This window comes from Microtus pennsylvanicus, chromosome X, assembly GCF_037038515.1.
Source record: "Microtus pennsylvanicus isolate mMicPen1 chromosome X, mMicPen1.hap1, whole genome shotgun sequence".
Lineage (NCBI taxonomy): Eukaryota > Metazoa > Chordata > Mammalia > Rodentia > Cricetidae > Microtus > Microtus pennsylvanicus.
Window position 1 is genome coordinate 20222491 of NC_134601.1, and position 26166 is coordinate 20248656.

At 39.6% G+C, this 26166-nt stretch overlaps 2 protein-coding genes across 6 annotated transcripts in view; one reads left to right on the top strand and one right to left on the bottom strand.

Annotated features, from left to right (window-relative positions):
* Positions 1–4288, bottom strand: part of F8 (coagulation factor VIII) — a 148210-nt gene extending 143922 nt beyond the window's left edge. The window contains exons 1-2 of one of the 5 annotated variants that reach the window (XM_075958588.1): positions 4201–4288; positions 382–1688 (exon numbers count right to left, since the gene is read on the bottom strand). In XM_075958588.1, coding sequence (XP_075814703.1) covers positions 382–527 — 146 coding nt within the window. In that variant the 5' untranslated portion in view covers positions 528–1688; positions 4201–4288. Of the gene's footprint in view, positions 1–381 lie in introns of all 5 variants that reach the window. The other 4 variants (XM_075958589.1, XM_075958592.1, XM_075958591.1 and 1 more) reach the window with 4 other exon arrangements.
* Fundc2 (FUN14 domain containing 2) lies at positions 4102–20927 on the top strand. Its single transcript, XM_075958595.1, has 5 exons — positions 4102–4301; positions 7375–7525; positions 13209–13284; positions 15107–15238; positions 19071–20927. The coding sequence occupies exons 1-5, from the start codon at positions 4217–4219 to the stop codon at positions 19146–19148; spliced, it is 522 nt and encodes a 173-aa protein (XP_075814710.1). The 5' UTR covers positions 4102–4216; the 3' UTR covers positions 19149–20927.
* The last annotated feature ends 5239 nt before the right edge of the window (positions 20928–26166 follow it).

The following is a 26166-nucleotide window of genomic DNA, read 5'->3' on the forward strand; positions in this document are numbered from 1 at the left end:
TCTACCATATGCATACTTTTGAGAATTTCACTGTTCTAGTTCTTTCTATGGAAGGTTAGGGTAAGCTAAGGGGAATTCTCCTCTTTCTCTCCCATGCTCCTTGCATCTTCACTCTCCCTCATCCCATCCTTCTCTCTAAACCACAGTGCCAACATGCAACAAAAAAAAATCAATGATCAAGCAACAAAAATCAATGAGTAAATTAGGTCCCTGAGAAGAAATGGCAAGCAACATGGTGTAAATAATCAGACTGCATGCACACCTTACCTGCAAATGTTTGAAGGACTTAACAAAGTATTAGTCATCCACTTTTGCCTAGTGTCTGCATCTTCTAGTCAAAGACATAGCCTCACAATGTTCCATTCAACAGAGCATATTTACCTTGTGTCCGTGTGCAGCACATTGAGTAAGTCACTCTGCCTATAGTTCCAGTACACTTCCACCGCACCTAGATAATATCTTCTGGTGGCACCAGAGCAGAAATAGAAAAGGCTAAGAAAGAAGCAAGTGAAGAGTGCGATTTGCATGGCTTTTATTCCTAGAAAGTGCTCAACTAGAAAAGTGAAAAATTAACTCTTCTCTAAAATATCTTTAGCTCTCAAGAAGAAAAAATGCAAAACATTTATGATTTAGTGAAAAGTCCTAAATATTTTGCAGAGGATTTTCTGGAAATTTATCTTCTGAGAGTGACAGTAGCATCAGCACTAAGCAGAGCTGAAAAGGATTACTTCCTTTTGGCAGTGCAAAGCAGGCACCGGAAAAACTGGAATAGGAAAAGGGTGGCTGAGCTAAGGCTTAACCCATTCCTCTCTGAGATTATCCCACCAAGTTTGAGGCCTTGAAAAAAGGTACAGAATACTAAAGAAGAGGTTTCAATTGTACTCAGATTCCTAGACTGTTCTAAAAGTCTCTTCCTCAGTACCAGCAGCAAAGAAACTTTTGGATTTACCAGATCCCAGTTCGTTTTCCCCACAGCAACTCTCCAGTTGCCCACCTGATCTAGAGACCCAGGTAAGACACCTGTGTCCTCTGTCCTATTTGTTGTTGTTGTTTCTGCTTTGTCAACTTAACATATACCAGAGTTATTTGTGAAGATGAGTTTCAGTTGGAAAAATGTCTCCATAAGGTGGCCTGTGGAAAGTCTGTTGGACATTTTCTTATTTAATGATTAATATGGGAGGCCCCAGGTCACTATAGGCAGAGCCACCCCTAGACAGGTGGTTCTGAGTTGTATAAGAAAGCAGGCTGATCAAGCCATAAAGGGCAAGTCATTAAGCAATGTTCCTCCATGATCTCTGCTTCAGTTCTTGCATCCAGGCTCCTCCCTTGCTTGAGTTTTTGCCCTGACTTCATCAGTGACGGACTGTTATCTGGAAGCACAAGCTGAATTAAACCCTATCACCCCCACATTGCTTTTGGTCATGGTGTTTTATCAAAGCTATAGAAACCTTAACTAAGACACCCTTCTTCCCCAAAAAATTAGAAACAAACTTACCATATGACCCATCTATATAACTCTTGGACATACATCCAAAAGGAGTCTACATCTTATTATAATACCTGCATATCCATATTCATTGCTATCCAGTTCACAATAGCCAAGTATTGGAAAAAGCCCGGATGTCCAACAACTGAAGAATTGATAATGAAAATGCAGTACATTCACACAATGGTATACTATTCCATTTCTGTAAAGAAAAATTAGATTATCAAATTTACATGTAAATGCATAGAGCTGGAAATAATCATTCTCAATCAGGTAACCTAGATCCAGAAAGACAAATATTTCAAGTCCTCTCTCATATGTGAATGTTAACACTGAATCTTTAGATATGTGTTTTTAAATTGGAGTATCCATAGATATCAGAAAACTAGGCCAATTTCCTGAGGGCCATGAGAAAGTTCTGTTTAATCCCACAGGAAAGAGCATTTTGCCAGCAAGGGAAGGCAGATTTCAAGGGAAGTGGGTATGAAAAGAAAAGAGGTCTAACTGAACAAGAAGTGTTAAGTAAGGATAAGGATGGGAGGACTAGAAAAAGAAGGGAGTATGGGAAATGATTACTAACACTAAAGGTATTTGAAAAAGACATACAGAAACCTACTACTGTAGATACTTTCTAAAATACACATGTATACATATATAAGAGTTCAAATGGAGTTCAAATGTCACTTACAACAGGGTGACAATTCACTACAGGCTAATAAATATCAAGCCCAGTACCAGGAATGGTTGCCTCTTTTGGAGTTGTTAGCCCCATAAACTTCCAAACATTATAGGCTATAGCTAATGTTATTGTCAATTATTCTACAGAACTGGATGGTGAGACCCTATTGCTGAAGATATAACATATCTGAGTCATAAAACTGACACAGACCTGGCAAACAAAAATAGAAGCAGGGGAAAGGAAGGAAAAAGAAAGAAAGAAAGAAAGAAAGAAAGAAAGAAAGAAAGAAAGAAAGAAAAAAAGAAAGGGAAGGAAACCCAGCTTTACCCCCACTGACAAGATTTCACAGTGTTGTAAGACTACATACATGCTATTAGGGGAGACAAGTTATCAAAAAGTCTTACATAGCAGCTATGAACCCTGTGAGCTATGATAATGGGTGTCATGGCAAGATACTCCCAACCACTTCATGCTGTATTTAAGGCCCACTCTACTGTGGGAGCCCACATGTGACTCAGTTTCCATTTGGAATCAATTCTGACTTAAAAGCCATTTGAGTTCAAGCTTGCCTGCTCTGCTTGCTCCAGTATCCTTGAGGGCTGTGAGAAAGTTCTGATTAAGCCCGTGGGAAGGAAGATATACGGAAAAGAGCATTCAGCCCATGAGAAAAGAACATACTATCTAGTAGAAAGAATACTGCTGATGCTAGACCTTAGGGAACATCCAGATAAAAGAAACTGCTTGCTCAAGGACAGGAATGGTCTTAGACACTCACTGTCTGTGCTGTGCTTTGTTCTGCTTTTCTATACAAGCAGGCTCTGAAATAAACTTGGGGATGTCCAGAGTAAGCTGGAAGTTCCCCTAATCTATCCTGCGTTTTCTGTCTCAATTTCTCTCAGTCTAACATTTCCTTAGCCTCAGCACCCCCTTCCAGGGACCCTGGCTGACTTTGTTGGAGCAGGCTCTGACACTCTACAGGATACAACTCATACTTTTTATAGGGCCAAAACCTCATAGCTGCCTAAGACATAGGGCAGAACCTAATATTACTGCTTTCCTAAATGGACATAGAAATAAACTGCCCCCATGTCTTACCATTATACCTGTAAAATAGGGCATCTTTCAACCCTCATCTGAGAAGCTTCTTTTTGCAATAGACTCACAACTAGTAAATGTACAGAGAATAAGAGACAATGAAGTGCTCAGCTGTTATTGAGATATCTGTATCACACCCCCTCTCCAGTTCCAGGGGATTCTATGCCCTCTTTTGACCTAATTGGGGACTGCACACACATACTGCACAGACATATATGTAGGCAAAACATCTATATACATAAAGTAAAAATAAATCTCTTAAAAATATGTAAACTTTAAAGATGAGCAAGAAGCAACGATTATAATACAAGTGTACATTATTGATGTGGCTGGAATGCTTTAAAAATGTGTAAAATAGCCGGGCAGTGGTGGCGCACACCTTTAATCCCAGCACTCAGGAGGCAGAAGGCAGGCGGATCTCTGTGAGTTCGAGGCCATGCTGATCTACAGAGCGAGTTCCAGCACAGCCAGGGCTGCACAAAGAAACCCTGTCTCGAAATACCAAAAAGAAGTGTAAGATATGAAACAGCGTTGGAATGAGCACCGGAATTAACATATGCGCATTGCTTACGTAAATACGAACAATCTGAAATAAATAAATAAATGAAGCTGAAATAAACCGTGGCATTCCTAAAGCGAAGAGACTTTCTGCAGGAATAGCAAGCATTCTGCTCACTGCTTACATAAATACGAACAATCTGAAATAAATAAATAGATAGATAGATAGATAAATAAATAAATAAATAAATAAAGCTGAAATAAACCGTGGCATTCCTAAGGCGAACAGACTTTCTGCAGGAATAGCAAGCATTCTTCTGCGTTGAGTGTGGGGTTGCAGCTTAGGTTGGTGAAGCAATGCTCTGGGACAGAAAAGCTGTCTCACTGCGCCAGGCCCGCCCTCTTTTGCTGCCCGGGGACTGGAAGTATCTGCCCCACTTGCCGGAAGCCAGTTGCGGATGACTAATGCCTGTCCTTGGTCCCGCGATCTGCAACTGTGTCCTCGCGATACTAGTTCCCCCGAAATGGCCGCCACGAGTCAAGGTAAAGGCAGAAGCTCGCGCGGAGGGTCGAGGGTGGAACGGCCTTCCTGGTTTAGGATGAGGGACAGCCGAGGGCCTGCCGCATTCCTACTGCGGCAGGGAGCCTCAGTAGCGCCCAGAGAGGCTTGGAGACTTTTCGGCCCCTGGCCAAGGTTATGCTCAGACTGGTTGCAGAGCTGTCCTGGGACATTTTCTTGGCTCACCTCCTCCGGGCTTCTAGCACCGCCCCTACCGAGGAATCCTACAGAGATTCAGTTCCTGTTCTCAAGCGTTTTGGCTCTCTGTCAAAAATGTGTTTGTCTCTTAGGATGTGCCTCTCAAATTTCTGGCAGTCCTCATTTTCGTTATTTAGAAGGAGGTATGGGATGGTACTTTTAGTCATCCTACTGAAAAACAAAACTCCAGTGCAGCGATTCATTTAAGTTATTCTTCTTACTCTAATTTGGTTAACGTTAAGTCAGTCGATTCATTAAATTTAGGTTGTAACCAGCACATGCGATGCAATTGCTATAGAGAGAACCTAGGAATTTCTGAGACATCTCGAGGCTTACACGAATTGTAGTTTCTTATAGTAATTATCATTGTTTTCCTTGGCCCATAGACGAGGCTTCTAAATTTTGTTTAGCAGTACTTAATGAACAACTGATGAAATTGGGTAGGCTATAGGGCACTCTGATTTTTATTCACTCCACTTCATCCACCATCATCAACTTAATTCCACGTTTGACTGGAGCCATCTGTTGTGTGGATGGGCTTGGTAAAATTACATTAAAAAGACTTGTTTTCAGCGATATTTTCTTCAACATGGTGGTGATATGTTATTGTTATGTTACATAGATTGTTTTATTGTGTATGGTATAAGGTAGATCATTTGTTTAAAAAAAACACATGAATACTGCTTCTAACAAAACTGAGAAGACTTGCTTTCTACTGTAGAATTACCTGGATATACCTTGTTAGGAAAGTGACATAATAGTATGTATAAATCTATTTCTAGACTTTGATTTCAACTAACATTTTTGTGTATACTTGGGTCGATGTAGCATCTTATTGACTATTGTAGCTTTATAAATCTTTAAATTAAGTTTAAGTGGCTCTTGTAAGTTTTGAATGCCCTTAAACTTTCCCACTAAGATTATTGTGGCCATGTATCATATAGAAGATATATTTTCCCACATGGCCACTTTGATATTCCCCTCTCAGTAGAACTTGAAGTCTATATTTCTTATTCCTGAATCTGGATGGGAACTACTCTAGTCTAATTTGATGGTAGTAAAACTGCATGGTTTCTGAGGCCAGGACTTAAAATGATGAGAGTATTTTTTTCCAGGTCCCTAATCTTTCCTCCATTTGTGAGGGAGCTAATTACAGTGGTATTAAGGTAACCCACTCTAGCCTCTGAGAAAAGTAGTCTGTACCTGTAACTGTAGACTTCTCAGATTGCTTTAGACCCTGCACAATAAGTTATCTAGCTAAAGCCTCAGATATCACAGAATAATAGAGAAGTCTTAATGCTGTGACTGAATTCCACGTGCAAAGAACTGGATATCTTAGCTTTGTTTCATGATGTTTGGGGGCATTTTCTTGTACAACTTTTGTAACTGGAACACTATTATTGGTCCTTTGTCTGTCTATATAAATTTTAGGATTTCTTAACTCAGTGGTTTTCAACCTTACTAATGTTGTAACCCTTTAATACAGTACCTCATGTTGTGGTGAACCCAACCATAAAATTACTTTCATTGCTACTTCATAACTGTAATTTTGCTACTGGTATGAATTATAATGTAAATATCTAATATGCAAGATATATGATGTACAACCCTCCCCAAAGGGCTTGCCATCTACAGGTTGAGAACCTCTGCCTTAACCTGTAATGGACATTTTTTAAATCTAAGTATTATATTATAATGTTACTTCTCTCCCATCCCAGTAATCTTTTTGGACTCCAATTGGATATGTATGTAACCTTCTGAAGATTTTTGCTTAACTTAATATCTTGATCATCTCTGATTTTGCCTCTATTTTTTATTTTATTTTTAAATGACAATTCTTGCCTTTTTCTTTTGTTTCTACATAGTCTTGGATAGTAAGTTTTTGACATTTGTTGTCTTGATACATGTTTTCAGGGAAGGATTTTTGTACAAACAAGATGTTTTGTTGTCTTGTTTTCCTTTCCTGATCTAAGTATTACATTCCAAAGTGTGTTGTTTCCTGATTACAAAATGAGATTAATAAATGGTACCTACATTTTTCTGTGCATTTAGTTTGTTACTAAGTTTATAAATTAGTAAGCACTCGTTCAAACATTGTTTGCTTTATTCACTGGAAATCCATATAATACAGAAAATTGGTATTACCTAAAGAGGTAAATTGAAAATATTTATATTTAGAATGCTTTTATCCAATAGTACTTGTTTTTCCTAGGTCAGTTTAATTTGTTTTAAATTTGAGAGGAAGAACAATAGAAGACCAATAAAGATATTCAATTTTTTTATTTTATTCAGATTTTCCAAAATTCAACCCAGAATTTCAGACATAATTTAGATATTCAAATTTGTTTATTTTAGACAGTTTTTCCAAAATTCCAACCCAGAATTTCAGAGGTAATTTACTATTTGAAATAGAACATTTGTATATTTTTTATTATAACTGTTTGTTTTAAAATCTCTTAATCTAGTTAGAAATGGTGGTAAATTATTATAAAAGTAAATATTTTTTTCTTAGTTTTTTATTAGCCTATATTAATCATAAAGGTGATGCATTTTATTATGACTTTACATACTTGTATATAATGTGTTTTGATCATATTTATACCCATCCCGTAACCCTTTTTTGTCCTTGCCAATTTCTGCTGATCCTTATCCTTTTCCAAAATACCCTCTTCAATTGTTGTCTTGTCTTCACTATACTTTATTTTTGATGACCCATTGAGTTTCACTAGGACTGTTTACAGAAACATGGATGAGAGTTTATTTACTAGAGCGTGGCACCTTACCATTAGCTATACCACTGAAAAAAAATGTCTTCTCCTTCCTCAGCAACCATTAACTGGAATCTTAATTCTCTTATAGGAAACTTTGATGGAAAATTTGAGGCACTGGATCTTGCAGAATTTACTAAAAAGCAACCATGGTGGCGTAAGCTGTTTGGGCAGGAATCTGGGCCATCCGCTGAAAAGTATAGTGTAGCAACCCAGCTGTTAATTGGAGGTGTTACTGGATGGTAAGTGATGTTAAAGATTTTCAGTTCTTTTGTGCCTGATTTGGTAGTATAGTTACATAAACTGTCTTCTCTAATTATTTGAAACACATTGACTTCACTGAAATTGGCCAACACATGTCATAAACCATTAAATTAAAGTACTGTTTGATAATTTTGCATGCTACTGTCAGGCCCAAAGGACACTCTAATCCTCCAAACTCCAAAAAGCAGTCCAAATATCTAAAAATGAACTCTACCTGAACTATAGGAGGATTTCTGGTGGTTAGGTAAAAGTTAGCATTCCTCAAGAACTTGTGAAGTTGGTTCTCTTCTGCCGAAAGGAATCATTTCCCTTACCTCTGGCAAAAGAGACACATGGCACTCCAGTTAACATATACCAGCAGCACCTATCAGCATATCAAGGTCCATGCTAACCTCCAGGCTTCCTTGGTCTTTTACTCACAAGTACTTATTAAATATTTCAAAGCCACCATACCAATCTCCTAGCCTTTCACCCCTCCCCACCCAGCTACTCACCCTTCTTATAATCTGGCTATTCTGACTATTCTCTGATCTTGCTCTTCTTACTCTGCTCTCTCTATTCTCTATCCCCTGCTATTCTCTCTCCAGAAGCCTTGGCCATATCCAGTCTGCTGGACGTGTTTAATCTACTTCTCTTTCTGTTCTGGACTCTTCCAGATGCCCCTGGCTGTTCTTTCTCTCATATCTACAATAAATACTGTTCCCTTAACCATAACATGTCTGGTGACAAAACCCTTACATACAGGTACTTGGTGCAAATCAGGCACTATTTTAAAAATATATAGGTATCTCATTTTCTTCTTAAAATGACTCTGAACTTGGTACTTTTTTAAATTCTGTACTTTTTGTAGAAACTGAGGTTCAGAATGTTTATCTAGATTCTAGATCAAGGCGACATAGTCAGCAAGAGGTAGATTAAGAAGCTATCCACTTACTTATGAAGCACAAATAATAAAAGCTCAGGGTCAGAAACTGGGGTTCAACCTGAAGGTCCAAAAAGTAAAATAGCCAGCCACTGACTCTTACCTCCACCTCAATCCGAAATGGTGATCCTGCCTCCAAGAATCTCAGAATAAGATTTGTGTCTGAGAGCTGTTTTTTCCCATTTTATAATCTTCTCTAGGGCTGGGATTAAATGCGTGCACCACCGTCATTAAAGGCATGCAGTGCCCAGTTTCTATGGCAACTAGTGTGGCTACTGGGATTACAGATGTGTGTCATTATGGCTACTGGGATTAAATGTGTGTGTTATTGTGGCTACTGGGATTAAATGTGTGTGTTATTGTGGCTACTGGGATTAAAGGTCTGCGTTACCATAATCTGGTCTGTAAGGCTAATCAGTGGGACTGTTTTACCCTCAGATCTTCAGGACGACTTTATTTATTTTAAAAAAGTCGAAATGCCACTACACACTTATATTAGCTGTGTCACATATTAATGTGGCAGTTTTCATTTGTTGATATTTTTATCATAATAGTAGCCAGTTTAGTGAGTCAATGACTAATCCATCAATCTTAGAAACATATTTATTACTTAAATTTTGTCTTTTATTAAATTCATGTTTTTCTCCCTGTGAAATTGTCATTTTTTTTTGTAGTATTGAGTTTTAAGAGGCTTTTTTTTGTGTGCGTTTTGGTTTTGTTTTCTTTTCCAAAGGGGTCTATGGCTCAGCATGGCCCAGAACTTGTGATGTTCTTTCCTCTGTCTCCCAAGTAGTGTTGTATACCTCCACACTTGTAATATGCCTCAGGCACACTATTCATTGGCACTTAAATAAAGGAAAGCAGATGCTTTATACAAAAATTTTGATACAGATGTTCTAGTTTTATTTGTAATACCTGAAAGTAGAAACAATCTAAACATAAAACATGAAAAGGGAACAGGTGTGCTTTAATTCCATGTCTTTTTTTCTTTTATTTATTTATTTATTTATTTATTTATTTATTTATTTATTTTTAAAGATTTCTGCCTCCCCCCCCCACTGCCTCCCATTTCCCTCCCCCTCCCCCATCAAGTCCCCCTCCATTGTCAGCCCAAAGAGCAATCAGGGTTCCCTGCCCTGTGGGAAGTCCAAGGACCACCCACCTCCATCCAGGTCTAGTAAGGTGAGCATCCAAACTGCCTAGGCTCCCACAAAGCCAGTAGGTGCAGTAGGATAAAACCCTTTGCCATTGTTCTTGAGTTCTCAGTAGTCCTCATTGTACGCTATGTTCAGAGAGTCCGGTTTTATCCCAGGCTTTTTCAGACCCAAGCCAGCTGGCCTTGGTGAGTTCCCAATAGAACATCCCCTTTGTCTCAGTGTGTGGGTGCACCCCTTGCAGTCCTGAGTTTCTTGCTCATGCTCTCTCTCCTTCTGCTCCTGATTTGGACCTTGAGATTTATGTCCGGTGCTCCAGTGTGGGTCTCTGTCTCTGTCTCCTTTCATCGCCTAATGAAGATTAATATTCAGGAGGATGCCTATATGTTTTTCTTTGGGTTCTCCTTATTTAGCTTCTCTAGGATCACTAATTATAGGCTCAATGTCCTTGGTTTATGGCTAGAAACCAAATATGAGTGAGTACATCCCATGCTCCTCTTTTTGGGTCTGGCTTACCTCACTCAGGATAGTGTTTTCTATTTCCATCCATTTGCAAGCAAAATTCAAGAAGCGCTTGTTTTTTACTGCTGAGTAGTACTCTAATATGTATATATTCCATACTTTCTTCATCCATTCTTCCATTGAAGGGCATCTAGGTTGTTTCCAGGTTCTGGCTATTACAAACAATGCTGCTATGAACATCGTAGAGCATATACTTTTGTTGTATGATAAGGCCTCTCTTGGGTATATTCCCAAGAGTGGTATTGCTGGGTCCAGGGGTAAGTTGATCCCGAATTTCCTGAGAAACCGCCACACTGCTTTCCAAAGTTGTTGCACAAGTTTGCATTCCCACTAGCAATGGATGAGTGTACCCCTTTCTCCACAACCTCTCCAGCAAAGGCTATCATTGGTGTTTTTTATTTTAGCCATTCTGACAGGTGTAAGATGGTATCTTAAAGTTGTCTTGATTTGCATTCCCCTGATTGCTAAGGAGGTTGAGCATGACCTTAAGTGTCTTTTGGCCATTTGAACTTCTTCTCTTGAGAATTCTCTGTTCAGCTCAGTGCCCCATTTTATAATTGGGTTGATTAGCCTTTTACGGTCTAGTTTCTTGAGATCTTTATATATTTTGGAGATCAGACCTTTGTCAGTTGCAGGGTTGGTGAAGATCTTCTCCCAGTCAGTGGGTTGCCTTTGTGTCTTAGCGACAGTGTCCTTTGCTTTACAGAAGCTTCTCAGCCTCAGGAGGTCCCATTTATTCAATGAGGTCCTTAATGTCTGTGCTTCTGGGGTTATACGTAGGAAGTGGTCTCCTGTGCCCATGTGTTGTAGAATACTTCCCACTTTCTCTTCTATCAGGTTCAGTGTGTTCGGACTGATATTGAGGTCTTTAATCCATTTGGGCTTCTCTAATTTCCTTCTCTGTTTCCTTATCCTTAGTGTATAGGAAGGCCACTGATTTTTTGGAGTTGATCTTGTATCCTGCCACATTACTAAAGGTGTTTGTCATCTGTAGGAGTTCTTTGGTAGAGTTTTTGGGGTCGCTTATGTATACTATCATATCATCTGCAAATAACGAGAGCTTAACTTCTTTTCCGATACGAATCCCCTTGATCCCCTTATGTTGTCTTATTGCTATTGCTAGAACTTCAAGCACTATATTGAAGAGGTATGGAGAGAGTGGACATCCTTGTCGTGTTCCTGATTTTAGTGGGATGGCTTTGAGTTTTTCTCCGTTTAATTTAATGTTAGCTGTCGGCTTGCTGTAAGTAGCTTTTATTATATTTAGGTATGACCCTTGTATCCCTAATCTCTCCAAGACTTTTATCATAAAGGGGTGTTGAATTTTGTCAAATGCTTTTTCAGCATCTAATTAAATGATCATATGGTTTTTTCTTTCAGTTTATTTATATGGTGGATTACATTGATAGATTTGCATATGTTGAACCAGCCCTGCATCTCTGGGATGAAGCCTACTTGATCATGATGGATAATTTTTCTAATGTGTTCTTGGATTCGGTTTGCCAGTATTTTATTGAGAATTTTTGCGTCGATATTCATGAGTGAGATAGGCCTGTAATTCTCTTTCTTGGTTGGGTCTTTGTGTGGTTTTGGTATCAAGGTAACTGTAGCTTCATAAAAGGAATTTGGCAATGACTCTTCTGTTTCTATATTGTGAAATACATTAAGGAGTATAGGTATTAGCTCTTCTTGGAAGTTCTGGTAGAATTCTGCATTGAAACCATCTGGTCCTGGGCCCATTTTTATTAATGTGTGCAGCATCACGAGGAGAATAACCTTTTATAGTGTTTGCCTAAGACCAGTGGAAAATAGATAATTACATTATGATTCATATCAGTAGCAAAATTACAATTATGAAATAGCAATGAAAATGATGTTATGGTTGTGGGTAAGTACAACATGAAGAACTGTATTAAAGAATCACAGCATCAGAAAGGTTGAAAATTAGTGCTCTGGGAAGATTTATAGTATTCAGAGCGGTCCCATTTAGGGTTAAAACTTCACAACAATAATCAGACAAGGAAAGAAGCACACAGGGCAGCAGCCAGCAGAAACACATGAATGGATTTCCCACTTGTCACTTATGGAGTCTTTTATTTAAAGTAGGTTTGTTGTAGCATATAGATTTTACTCTTTTAAAACACCCAGTTTTATATAGGTTCTATGGATTTGAACTCAAGTCCTCATGTATATATAGCAAGTACTTTATTCAGTAAACTATCTCCTCAGCCTGAATCTTTTAAAAATTCAGTTTAAAATTTCTTCCTTTTGAATAGAGTGTTTAGACTATTTGAATATATTTTTTTGAGGCAGGGTCTCTCTACATAGCGCTGGCTGTTTGGAACTCTCTATGTAGACCAGGTTGGCCTGAAACCCACAGAGATTCACTTGCCTCTGCCTTCTGAGTACTGGGATAAAAGGTGTACCCAAATATGCCCAGCTTGTATGTATATTTTTAATTTACAAGCTTCATATGATGTTACATGCGTACATTCTTGGTATATGTGAAGGATGCAGTAAAGAAACCGCTGGAATGTCCGCTCAGTGGTTGGCAGTGGGGGAGATTTTTATTGTGGATAAGAAAGAGAAAGAACATCTAGAGCCATCTGAAAGAGTCTAAAACCAAGAGAAAAAGAAGCAGATTGGACATGGTCATATCTGCGAGAGAAGGAAAAATAGCGGGGAATAGCAAAAGAGAGTAGTAGAGATGGCAGGGAAAGAAAATAGAACAGTGGGAACAGTGAGAACAAGTGAAAACCTGGTCTATATAGAGAACAAAGGGGTGTCGAAAAGGAGGAAAACATGTTAACTGAAACAGCCTAGAGGTTTAAGGTAGAGGGCAAGGCGAGATGGGCCAGGATGCTAGTGTGGACTTTGAAATGTATAATGGGTATTTTTCAATAGGAACTATAGGAGCCTGGAGGCTAGCATGGCTTTCTGTTTCTCTAGATGGTAGGAAGGAACTAGATCATCTCAAGGTATGTAGAATATGAGCATTGTCAGTTCAGGTTTGTGTGCATCTGACAGCCTGTCACTTTGTCTGATATTGGTTTGGTTTTACAGGTGCACTGGTTTCATATTCCAGAAAGTTGGAAAATTGGCTGCAACAGCTGTAGGAGGTGGATTCTTTATACTTCAGGTTTGTCTATTAAGTTTCCTAGATGTTTGGAAATTCCTCTTGCCTATTAACATATTGTGAGAAATTGCAGCCTTGGCTATAATGCCCTAAAATAGTATACACCTTTGTTTTTGTATACTGTTTTGAATGCTGTTAACCACTGGAGGTTTCTCTCCTGCCTGCCAGTTCCAGAATAACCACTCTGAGGCTTAATATTAATTATAAATGTTTAGCCAATGGCTCAGGCTTATTACTAGCTGGCCCTTACATTTAAATTAACCCATTTCAATTAATCTGTGTATTGCCATGTGACCTGTGGCTTACTGGTGGTGCTATGGTGTGTTGTTCCTTGGGTAGCTGGATGGTGTCTCTCAGGCTTTGCCTTCTTCTCCTGTATCTCTTCTAGAATTTCCCACTTGGCTCTATCCTGCCTTGCCATAAGCCATGGAGCTTTATTTATCAACCATTGAGAACAACATATATATATATATATGTGTGTGTGTGTGTGTGTGTGTGTGTGTGTATACAGTCTACAGAAAGACATCCCATATCATTTCCCCCTTTCTATATAATCAAAAAGTAATGTTTTAACTTTAACAGTAAAATTACATATAACAAAACAGTTATCAAGCAAGAATTATAATTACAATATTTAGTCTATTTGTATTTGACAAAATTAAGAAAATACTCTATCATCTATCCTATCTAAAGTTTTATATCTAATTTGTCTTTTATCATAACTAAGAAAAAACTATAATTATAACTATCTAGTCTTTAACTCCATCAAAGACCCCTAGAAGGATATATTACCTGAGTAAACAAGAAGTCCATTGCAAGCAACTTCCAAAACTCTAGAAATGACATAGACATCTGGCTGTCTGGACAGTCGCCCAAAGTTCTTCTGTAACAATGGGTCATCCGTCTTTAGCTTACAGCCTAAAGTATCTAGCAGACTTTTCAGTGAAGCAAGAAGTTTGAAGGACTGTCTTGCCTATTTAGCAAAGTTCGTCAATTGGTTTCCTCTGTGTCCTGCAGAATGTCTGGCGGTTTCTCTGTGAAGCAGGAACCCTGAAGGAGCATCCTGCCTTGTTTTGGCAAAGTTTAGCAGTCATTTTTTTTCTGTGGGTTTTTCATGTCCAGTTTATACAGCATGTTGTCAAGCAGTGTAGGCAAGAACAGATTTTGCCCAAAGGACTAGCCTTGCTACATTAAAAACAAACTCAATAATGAGTTTCTTTGTTTCCCCTCATCCTCTTTGAAGTAATTGATGCTGCCAGGAGCAGACACATCTCATGTCAAGACAACTCTAAGTTATTAAAACATTTTAATGCCATATTCTGTTGGTCTTTGAAGTGTTTGGAGATTACCTGGCATTGAACTCACAGAGATCTGCCTGCCTCTGCCTCCCAAGTGCTGGGATTAAAGACATGTGCCACCACCACCTGGCTTGAATCAATTTCATTCTATACATAATCTTGAAAAAGTGTTTATTTTTTTAATTTCTGAAAAATTAAACTTACTACTTTGAGTTTAATCGTCTTATTTTTAAATCTCACTTAAAACTGTATAAAGGAAAGTTCAGCATGTACATTAAAGAATTACCAGCAATTGGAGACAATTGTTTATTTCCATTACTAGGCATGGAACCTTGAATATAGTATTTTGAACCTTGAATATAAAACATCTTGCCTGAAGATTATTTAACAAAAAAAAAACAAATAGCAAATGTCTCCAAAAATAGAAAATCAAAAGAATTTTGATTACCTCTTTCATAATTTATCTTGAAAAAAAGAATACCAAAGACCATGTTTTTTATTTTCTTTTATCACTGTTAAAATTGTAGCTGGCAAACCATACTGGGTACATCAAAGTTGACTGGCAACGAGTAGAGAAAGACATGAAAAAAGCCAAAGAGCAGTTGAAGATTCGTAAGAATAACCAAATACCAACTGAGGTCAAGAGCAAAGCTGAGGAGGTAAGACTTGCTTTGTTCAGATTTAGTATATGAAAAGTACAAACAGTTTTGTGTACAAAATGGGATACAGGGCAGGGGAGGGGAGATGGAGGGATTAGAACTTGAGGGAGTGGTTTGGGTGGGCTGAGTGTAGGAGGCAGGTTGGAGGTAGGATGGAGGGGAAGAGTAATGAAAGAAACTTCTTGATGGGAGGCATTTTGGGTTTGGGGAGAAACCTGGTGCCAGGGAAACCTTCAGGAACCCACAAAGATTGTTGTCAGGGGTTTTTGTCCTGCCCAGTTCCCATAGTCGTTAAGTCCCAAAGAAATCACACAGAGGTCTACATTAGTTATAAACTGATTGGTCCATTAGCTCAGGCTTCTTATTAACTCTTATAACTTATTTAGCCCATTATTCTTGTCTATGTTAGTCATATGGCTCAGTACCTTATTCAGCGAGGCAGTCACATCTTGCTTCTTCTGTGGCTGGGCCAGGACTGCTGAGGAATGGGCTTTCCTCTTCCCAGAATTCTCCTGTTCTCATTGACCTGTCTCTACTTCCTGTCTGGTTGTCCCACCTATACTTACTGCCTGGCTACTGACCAATCAGCATTTATTTAAAATACAGTTGACACAATACAGACAATTGTCCCACACCAAAGATAACTCCAGCTAAGACTCATAGGAGTAGTGGAGAGAGTGCCTGAACTGGCCATCTACTGTAATCAGATTGATGAATACCCTAATTGTTGTCAGAGACACTTTATTCAGTAACTGATAGAAGCAGGTGCAGAGATCCACAGCCAAACATTGGGCCAAGCTCTGGGCATCTTGCTGAAGAATGAGAGGAGAGATTATTTGAGCCAGGGGGTCATGTTGGAGAACCCACAGAAACAGCTGACCTCAGCTCTTGGGAGCTCATGGACTCTGGACCAATAGTCAGGAGCCTCCATGGGACTGACCTAGCCCTCTGCATGTGTGTGACAATTGTATAGCTTGGTATCTTTGTAAGGCTCCTAGCAGTGATATCAGGACCTCTCCCTGGTGCTTTGCTGGCTTTTGGGAACCTGTTATCCATGCAGGATTATCTTGCCCAGCCTCGACAGAAGGGGAGAAACTTGTCCTGCCACAAATTGATGTGCCATGCTTTACTTAAGCCCATGGCAGGCCTGTCACTTTTTGAATGAAGATTGGAGATAGAGGAAGAGTAGAAAAGAGTAGAAGGGGAGGGAAGTAAATGGAAAGGGGGTACTGGGAGGTGAGAAGGGAGGAGAAACAGTCAGTATGTAAAATAAAAGGAAAAAGTGTTATTTAAATAAAATTTAAAAAGAAAAAATGGAACACATAACTGTCTCAGCAGTATAAAAAGTTTTATAATTACAAAGAACTTGGAGCAGTGAGACAAAAGCTATATTCAGTATGTCAGTCTTAGAATACCATTACTGTAGAAACAGTTTTTAGGAGACAAAGTCTTAAATTCCTGTCTCAACTTCTTGAGTTCTGCGATACCTAGCATGTGCTACCTCACTCTCATGAAGGCATTTTTTATTTAAAAAGATTTTACTTTATTTGTTTTATGTGTATGGGTGTTTTGCCTACATGTATATTTATACACCATGTGCATACCTAGTGCTTAAAGGGGCAAGAAGAAGGCATTAGGTTCTCTAGAACTGGAGTTACAGGTGGTTGTGAGCTGCCACGTGGTTGCTAGGAATTGAACTCAGGTCCTCTGAAAGAACAGCCAGTGTTCTTAACTACTAAACTGTCTCTCCAGCCTCTTGTAAACCTTAGTAATTCAAATATTTGGTGACCTTTGTCTGTGAGTGAGAAAACAAAGGAAATGAAGATAGTAGTCGTGTTAAAAAGCTTTTTGTTGCTGTTGTTCTTTGAGACAGGGTTTCTCTGTCTAACAGTCCTGATTGTTCTGGAGCTCACTCTGTAGACCAAGCTGGCCCTGAACTCACAGAGATCTGCCTGTCTCTGCCACCAAATGCTGGGATTGAAGGCCTGGCATGTTAACTAGTTCTTATAGGAATAGGTGTACCATAATGGGTGGGGTGTACTGCCAATGTGAACATTTTGAGTTACATTTTTATCTCTATTCCTGCGTATCTTTGAAATATCCAAACTCCATGAGTTCTGCACATGACTAATAGAAATACTTAAATATTGGGTTGGTAGACTTTTTCTGAAGAAGCCAGGTAGTAAATGTTTTCAGTTTTTGAGTTATGGTCTCTGTCACAACAATCAGACTTCCTCATATAGAGTGAAAATAGCCATAGATGATATGTGGCCTCTATACACATGAATGTGTACTCATATATACATATCTCCCCAGATATACATATAAAATAATGTAAGTGAAATTTTTTTGCTTCCCTCTGATAGTACTTTGTTTAAATAAATGTGGAAGTCCTGGAAAGTTAAGTGGAAGCAGGGCAAGGAGACATAATGTCCTAGCTTCATTTTTGTTTCTGGGATAAGATATTCTGACCAGAAGCAGCTTAGGGGAGGAAAGGATTTATTCAATTTACAGTTCCAGGTTCAGGCCATAATTGAGGGAAAATCAGGGCTGGAACTTGGGCAACTAAACACAAAGAGAAACAAATGTATCTTTGCTGCCTGCTTGCTATCCCATACAGCATTACCTCTGACTAAGGAATTTAATTCACAGCCAAAGAGCATGTGGCAAGACCCACAGAGAATGCTGTTTGCTGGTTGGCAGACAGGCTTATGCCAATTAGCTTTCTATACAGTTCAAGATCACCTGCCTAGGGAACAGTGCCGCCCACAGTATGGTGGGCTCTCCTACATCAACTAACAATCAAGGCAGTCTCCTACACACGTGCCCAGATTAATCCTAATGCTGCGACCCTTTAATATAATTCCTCATGTTGTGGTGACCCCCAACCATAAAATTATTTTTGTTGCTGCTTCATAATGATTTTGCTACTGTTATGAATTCTAATGTAAATATCTGTGTTTTCTGATGGTCTTGGGCGACTTGTGAACCACACGTTGAGAACTGTTGATTTAGGCAATTTTTTAATTGAGATATTCTCTTCTCAGATAATTGGAGGTTGTCTCAAGTTGACAGTTAAAGCTAATCAAGATCTCTAGATACAGTGGTAGTGAAGAGACACTGTTGACTTTGCATAATGGTGCAAGGAGAATGGACAGTGATGGGAATGTAATGTTGCAAACGGCTTACTCAATTGGAAAATGAAGACACTGTGCTTAAGTTCAAGAAATGATTTGACTATACCAGGGATATGGCTTAATTGGTAAAGTGATTACCATGCAAATCTAAAGACCAGAGTTTTAGATCCCCAGCGCTCATGTAAATGCCAGTGTGGCCTGCCTTCAGTCTCAAGGCTATTGCAAAATCACCAGAGCAAGCTGGCTAGCCAGACTAGCCCAAATGGCAATCTCTAGGTTCAGCAAGATAATCTGCCTCAATATATAAGGTGGGAGTCATCTAGGAAGACACCTATCAATATTGGGCCTTCATATGTACATGCATGTACTACAAATACACATACACAAACACACGCATACTGCATAATGCAAAAACAAAAAGAAATGATTAAGTCAGGATGTAGGATATATCATTTCTCATTTACTTTGTAAGGGAAGTGGCCAGAAGAGATAATAAATTGATAAGAAAGCTATACAGGGTACTTATCCGTATGTGCACCAAACTTCAGATGAGTAGAAACTTTTTCAGGAAGTTATAGGGGAGGTAGGAGCTTAGGAAAATAAGGAAATAAGACTTTTCCTATAGTTGTCAGTAATGGAAATGATCAGCATCCTTAGCAAAATAACTCATTGTATCAAAATCTTCTGTTTTTCAGGTTGTGTCATTTGTAAAGAAGAATGTTCTAGTAACTGGAGGATTTTTTGGAGGCTTTTTGCTTGGCATGGCATCATAAGAAATACAACTTTACTCCATTGTTTTTTATTTTTTCTTGCCAGCACTTTCTGCACTTAAACATAGGACAATCAGCACTCCTCTTGCTCCTCTTGTCCTGTACCTTTTCCCCTGTTGTGGCAAATCTGAATGGCTTCCATAGGCTTCTCCTGGTACAAAGTTAATACAGGCCTTCTCATAAGTTTGACATGTTGGAAAAGACAATAGATGTTGACTCTCCCAGTATATGCCTCATGACTTGATCAATGAGTAGCTTAGTAAAAATGTTTCCTTTTGAGAAAAAGACAAGATATCCTGAGTAAATTGGAAGCACGGGGGTCATGGCAGAGGGTAAAAGGGAAAGAGGGGAGGTGTGGAGGAGGGTAGAGAAAATGTATAATGCAGTAAAAACAATAAAAAAGTGAAAAAGAAAAGAAAAAATATTCCCTTCTGCTATGTAAGATCCTTTTCCAAACTTGGTTTGGAAAAGCAGCATATACTTACCTTAGTATATACATGGAAAGGAATGAATACAGTTGCCTTTAAGCATGAAAGATCTTGGAATCTTGGTGTGTGCTTTCTTTTTTAGTTGACTTTAGATTATAGAAAGAGAGGTACTTATACATGCTATAATTATCCTGCCAATATGATAGTATAAGTACTATGACTGAAAAGATTGACTATGAAATGAACTTCTGCTAAAGATGTATGAAGTGATGTAGGTATTGGACTTGGTAGGTGGGTCTTTATGGAAACCAACTACTAGAAATTCATTGTTGGATGGTCAGATGAGTCATTTGTAGGTTTTAAAATCCAGTCCAGAAATGTTTTCCACCATTACCACATACTGCATCTCCTGTTTTCAAGTAATTTATGTGGGAGAAAGAAGAAACTGTTAGACGTGTATTTCATAGAAAATTTTCTGTGGTTTGAAATTTTGTTAAAGTAGCAGTATTCTTCTATGGAAGTACTGTTTCTTTATTCAGTTAGTATGAAATATAACATATAAGCCAGAATTTTAAAGAGATGTTCCACACATTCAGAATTTAGAAAGACAATGATACCATATGTGAAATAAATTGTTTCCATCAAATGCAATCTCTATAGAATTATTCTTTAAAATAAAAGTCTGTGTGCACTTCAGATTTTGCTATAATGGCTGTTACCATGTTCTCAATTCCAACTAAGAAATCATCGTCCAAAAGCTGTCTTCCATCTTCATTGCACCCACTGATATGGGAAGGTCATTTGTCAATCTGTTGTTTCATTGGTTAATCAATAAAGAAACTGCCTTGGCCCTTTAATAGGATAGAAAATTAGGTAGGTGGAGTAAACAGAACAGAATGCTGGGAGAAAGAAGCCGCTTCAGACAGTTGCCATGATTCTCCCACCCGACACAGATGCAGGTCAAGATCTTCCCTGGTAAGCCACCTCGTGGTGTTACACACATTATTAGAAATGGGTTAAAGCAAGATGTGAGAGTTAGCCAGTAAGAGGCTAAAACTAATGGGCCAAGCAGTGTTTAAAAGAATACAGTTTCCGTGTAATTATTTTGGGGCATAAGCTAGCCAGGCGGCCGGGAGCTGGGGTGGCAGGAACACAGCCCGCTGCTCCTTACAACAACCCACAGGACTTACTACTTAATAAATTTCAAATATTTATTGAATATATTTATTTGTATAAAGAAAACTCTCCCCTGTTAAAGTTTTAGTTTGATGCAAGTGAATTCTTAGATATGTAGATGAACCCATGTGTAATAGTGTGCTTTTAAGGTCATACATTAAAGATAATTACTTTTTGACATACCTTGACAATGATGTATTGAATTGTAAGATTGAAATTACCAGTGGATGTGTAAAACTGTTTAGGATTCACCTATTTGTATTTCCTTATTACATTTTTATATTACTTAAGCCAATATAAGTTATTCTATTTGTAATATGTATTAATCATCCTTTTACATGGTGGTATAACTCTCCTTGGTACATATTTTTCTAAAAGAATTTAAAACTGATTTTTCACTATTTATTGTGGAAGCATAAGAGAGTATAGTACTGTGATTTCCCAAAGTATCAATTGTTTGCCTATTGCAATCATGAAATTATATTTGTTTTGTCAATTATTGTAAAATACCAGAGTCATTTTATTGTTTCCAATATGTCTTTAACACTAAAGCTAGGTATACTTTTAAAAATATCATAGGTATAATACCTCATTATTTTAGAAAATTTTAACAACAATCTTTTAGTATGAAACACATACATTGTTTTAGGTAATTTTTGTGTGTCTAGTATATTTATTGATAACTGTGAGTCATCATCTGTTTTACCTATATTCTTCTTTGAGTTATGTATGCCATTTATGATTATTCTGACTGTAGCTGTCACTTTCCCCATGTCTTACCCACATCAATGGTATGGTGACAGCAAAAGCTATTGCAATGCCCCTTTGGGTATGTAATGGGGAGTGGTCATCTACTACTTCTCTGGTGAACTGGTAACTGACTTCTGGTCCATCTGCTTTCTTTGTGATTATTGGTGAGTATAATAAAGATTAGCAGGTTGGAGTTGCTTTGAAAGATTGTAATAGGTAATGGTCTAGACTCAGATTTTACACTCATTGTCTGAAATAAGGACTATAGGTCTATCCTGAAGTTTGGTTAGGGTCCATGTGGTCACTTCTGTTTGTGTAGAGCTGGTGCAGAAAAGGATTAGTCACAATGTGCACACTTCAAGTTCCAGTTTAGCTCAGTGGTCACTGAAATAGCTGCAAACATTTTGGGAACCCCTACTGATGCCTCATAGTGTCAGCATCTTTGCTTCATCTTAAATGGGATATTACTGAGGATGTAGCTCAATGATAGAGCATTTGCCTAGTATGTGTGAGGTCCTGGGTTCAATCCCCAGCTTTGCAAGAAAAAGAGCCAAGAAGGCCTGGCTTTAAATGGGATATTTAAGTTTTCTGAAAAAAATTAGCTGTCATTCTATGCATGACCTAAATGATATCAGGGTTAGGCAGTTTATAGCATTGAATGCATTTGTTTTCATTTGATAAACAAGACATGTTTGTCAGGGCACATGATTTGTTTCAAGTAATCAGAGTCAATTAACATGATAACCTCTTTACCAGAGGTGATAGAACTGATTTTCTTTGATGGAGAAGTTAAACATTGTCAATATATAAGGTACTGAGAAACATGATGTTTCCCCTAGAAGAAATGCAGGAACACTGCATTCCATCAGTTCCCTATAGTCCCTAGTTTACTTCTGATCCCCCTCAGGGGCTCTGGCTATGTCCTGCATCCTTACTACTCTGGACAACCCTTTGACCAAGTGTGTGTTCCATGACAGACAGGATAGCATGAGGGTACTGCTTCAGAATTATAATGTTTATGATATTCTCCATCAGACAGAAGGTCAACGGGTCATGGCAGAGGCACTTGTTTCTGGCTTGCCTCTGCTCAACAGATAAATTCCAACATTTTCACTCTAGCCAAGGCTCTGTGAAATCCTTTTTTTTTAACCAGAAACCCAGGGGTTGCCTACCTGTGAGAGTCACCCACTCATTGCTGTGTCATCATTCTGATAACATGCTAACAAGATCCCCCCCCCCCCGTTGACAGAAGTTTTGTTCCTCCCAGTCCCTCAGCCATTCAGTCCCAAAGAAACTCACAGAGATCTACATTCATTATAAACTGGTTGGCCTATTAGCTAAGACTTCTTATTGACTAATTCTTTTTTCTTATTACCATTTTTCCATTTTATTTTTTTTAAACAGAGAACAAACGATCTTTTTTCACTATATATACCAGTCTAAGTTCTTACTCTCTCCCTTTCTCCTATTTCTTCCACTTACCTCCCCACCCCCATCTATTCCTCAGAGAAGGTAAGGCACATTGCTTTGGGGAAGGTCAAAGACCCTCCCTACTATATCTAGGGTGAGCAAGGTATCCATCCAAAGAGAATAGGTCCCCAAAAGTCAGTACAAGAAGTAGGGATAAATCCTGGTGCCACTGCCAAAGGTTCCTCAATCTGCCCCAGCCATGCAACTGTCAACCATATTCAGAGGGACTAGTCTGGTCCTATACTTGTTCTTTCCCAATCTGGCTGGCCTTGGTGAACGCCTGTTAGCTCACGTAGACGGTTTCAGTGGGTGTACACATCATGGTCTTGACCTTTTTGCCCACTCTTCAGCTGGACTTTGGGAGCTCAGTCCAGTGTCCTTTGTGGTTCTCTGCCTCTGTTTCCATCAGTTACTGGATGAAGGTTCTATGTTGATAATTAAGATATTCATCAGTCTGACTACAGGGCAAGACCAGTTCGGGCACCCTCTTCCCTATTGTTTAGGGTCTTAGCTGGGGTCATCCTTGTGGATTCCTGGGACCCAGTTTTCTTTTTATTATCATTATTTTAAAAATAATACCAATCAAAATTCCCACTTCTTCCCCTCCTCCCACTTCCCTCCCACTCCCCTCTACTCCCTCCCCCCACTCCCCTCTACTCCCTCCCCCCACTCCCCTCTACTCCCTCCCCCCACTCCCCTCTACTCCCTCCCCCCACTCAACTCCAGCCCTAAGAGAGGGCAAGGCAATTTGCCCTGTGGGAAGTCCAAGGCCGTCCCCCCTTCATCCAGGCTTAGGAAGGTATGCATCCAAATAGACTAGGATCCCAAAAGTCCAGTACATGCATTAGAGACAAATCCCAGTGCCATCATTGGCTTCTTGATCAGCCCCCATTGTCAGCCACATTCAGAGAGTCCAGTTTGATCCCATGCTCCTTCAGTCCCAGTCCAACTGGATTTGGTGAGCTCCCAGTAGCTCAGGTACACTGTCTCAGTGCGTGGACCAACCCCTCGCGGTCCTGACTTCCTTGCTCATATTCTCCCTCCTTCTGCTCTTCAACTGGACTTTGGGAGCTCAGTCCAGTGCTCCAATATGGGTCTCTGTCTCTATTTCCATCCATCGCCAGATGAAGGTTCTATGGTGATATTCAAGATAGTCATCAGTGTGACTATGGGACAAGACCAGTTCAGGCACCCTCTCCTCCACTGCCCAGGGTCCTAACTAGAGACATCCTCATGGACACCTTCAGAACCCCTCTAGAGCCAAGCCTCTTGCCAACCCCCAAATGGCTCCCTTAATTAAGATATCTTCTTCCCTGCTCCCATATCCGTCCTTCCTCTATCTCAACCATCCCACTCCCCCAAGCTCTCCCCTTCTCCCTTCTCTCTCCCCCTCTCCCCTTCCTCTCCCAACCCCCACCCCCATACTCCCAACTTTTTCCTGGCAATCTTGTCTGCTTCCAATTTCCAGGTGGATCTATATGTTTTTCTTTGGGTTCACATTATTACTTACCTTCTCGAGGATCGTGAACTATATCATTTGTTTATGGATCATGAACAATGTCCTTTGTTTATGGCTAGAATCCACTAATGAATGAGTACATACCATATTTATATTTTTGGGTATGGGTTATCTCACTCAGAATAGTGCTTTCTACTTCCATCCATTTGCATGCAAAATTCAAGATGTCATTGTTTTTTACCGCTGAGTAGTACTCTAATGTGTAGATGTGCCACACTCTATCTATTCTTCCATTAAGAGGCATCTAGGTTGTTTCCAGGTTCTGGCTAATACAAATAGTGATGCTATGAACATAGTTGAACAAATGCTTTTGTAGTATGATTGGGCATCTTTTGGGTATATTCCCAAAAGAGGTATTTCTGGATCCTGAGATAGGTTGATTCCCAATTTCCTGAGAAACTGCCATACTGTGGTTGTACAAGTTTGCATTCCCACCAGCATTGGATGAGTGTTCCCCTTACTCCACATCCTCTCCAGCATAAGATATCATTGGTGTTTTATATTTTAGCCATTCTGACAGGTGTAAGATGGTATCTCAGAGTTGTTTTGATTTGTATTTCCCTGGTAGCTAAGGAAGTTGAACATTTCCTTAAGTATCTTTTGGCCATTTAAAATTCTTCTGTTGAAAATTATCTGTTTAATTCTGTACCTTGATAGAGGAAGGTCATTGGTTAAAAAATAAAGAAACTGCTTGGCCCTCATAGGTTAAAACATAGGTGGAAGGAGTAAACAGAAACGAATGCTGGGAGGAAGAGGAAGTGAGCTCAGAGGCCATGCTCCCCTCTCCTGGGCAAACGCGATGCAGCCAGCTGCCAGGGCAGACATGCTGAATCTTTCCCGGTAAGCACACCTAGTGGTGCTACGCAGATTATTAGAAATGGGTTAGGCAAAATATGAGAATTAGCCCGTAAGAGGCTAGAGCTAGTGGGCCAAGCAGTGTTTAAAAGAATATAGTTTGTGTGTTGTTATTTTGGGGACTAAGCTAGCCAGGCCACCAAGAGCTGGGGTGGCAGGAACGCGGCCCACAGCTCCTACAACAGTACCTCATTTTTTTTTATGGAGAAAAGGAAAAAAAAGTTTCTGCCTCCTCCCAGCCTCCCATTTCCCTCCCCCTCCTCCCACCCTTCTCCCCCTCCCCCCACTCCTCTCACCCTCCCTCTCCAGTCCAAAGAGCAGTCAGGGTTCCCTGCCCTGTGGAAAGTACAAGGTCCTCCCGACTCCGTCCATGTCTAGGAAGGTATACATCCAAACTGGCTAGGCTCCCACAAAGCCAGAACATGAAGTAGGATCAAAATCCCATGCCGTTGTCCTTGGCTTCTCATCAGCCCTCATTGTTCGCCATGTTCAGAGAGTCCGGTTTTATCCCATGCTTTTTCAGTCACAGTCCAGCTGGCCTTGGTGAGCTCCCAATAGATCAGCCCCACTGTCTCAGTGGGTGGGTGCACCCCTCGTGGTCCTGACTTCCTTGCTCATCTTATCCCTCCTTCCACTCCTCATTTGGACCTTGGGAGCTCAGTCCAGTGCTCCAGTGTGGGTCTCTGTCTCTATCTCCATCCATCACCAGATGAAGGTTCTATGGTGATATGCAAGATATTCGTCAGTATTGCTATAGGATAGGGTCATTTCAGGTTCCCTATCCTCAGCTGCCCAAGGAACTAACTGGAGACATCACCTTGGG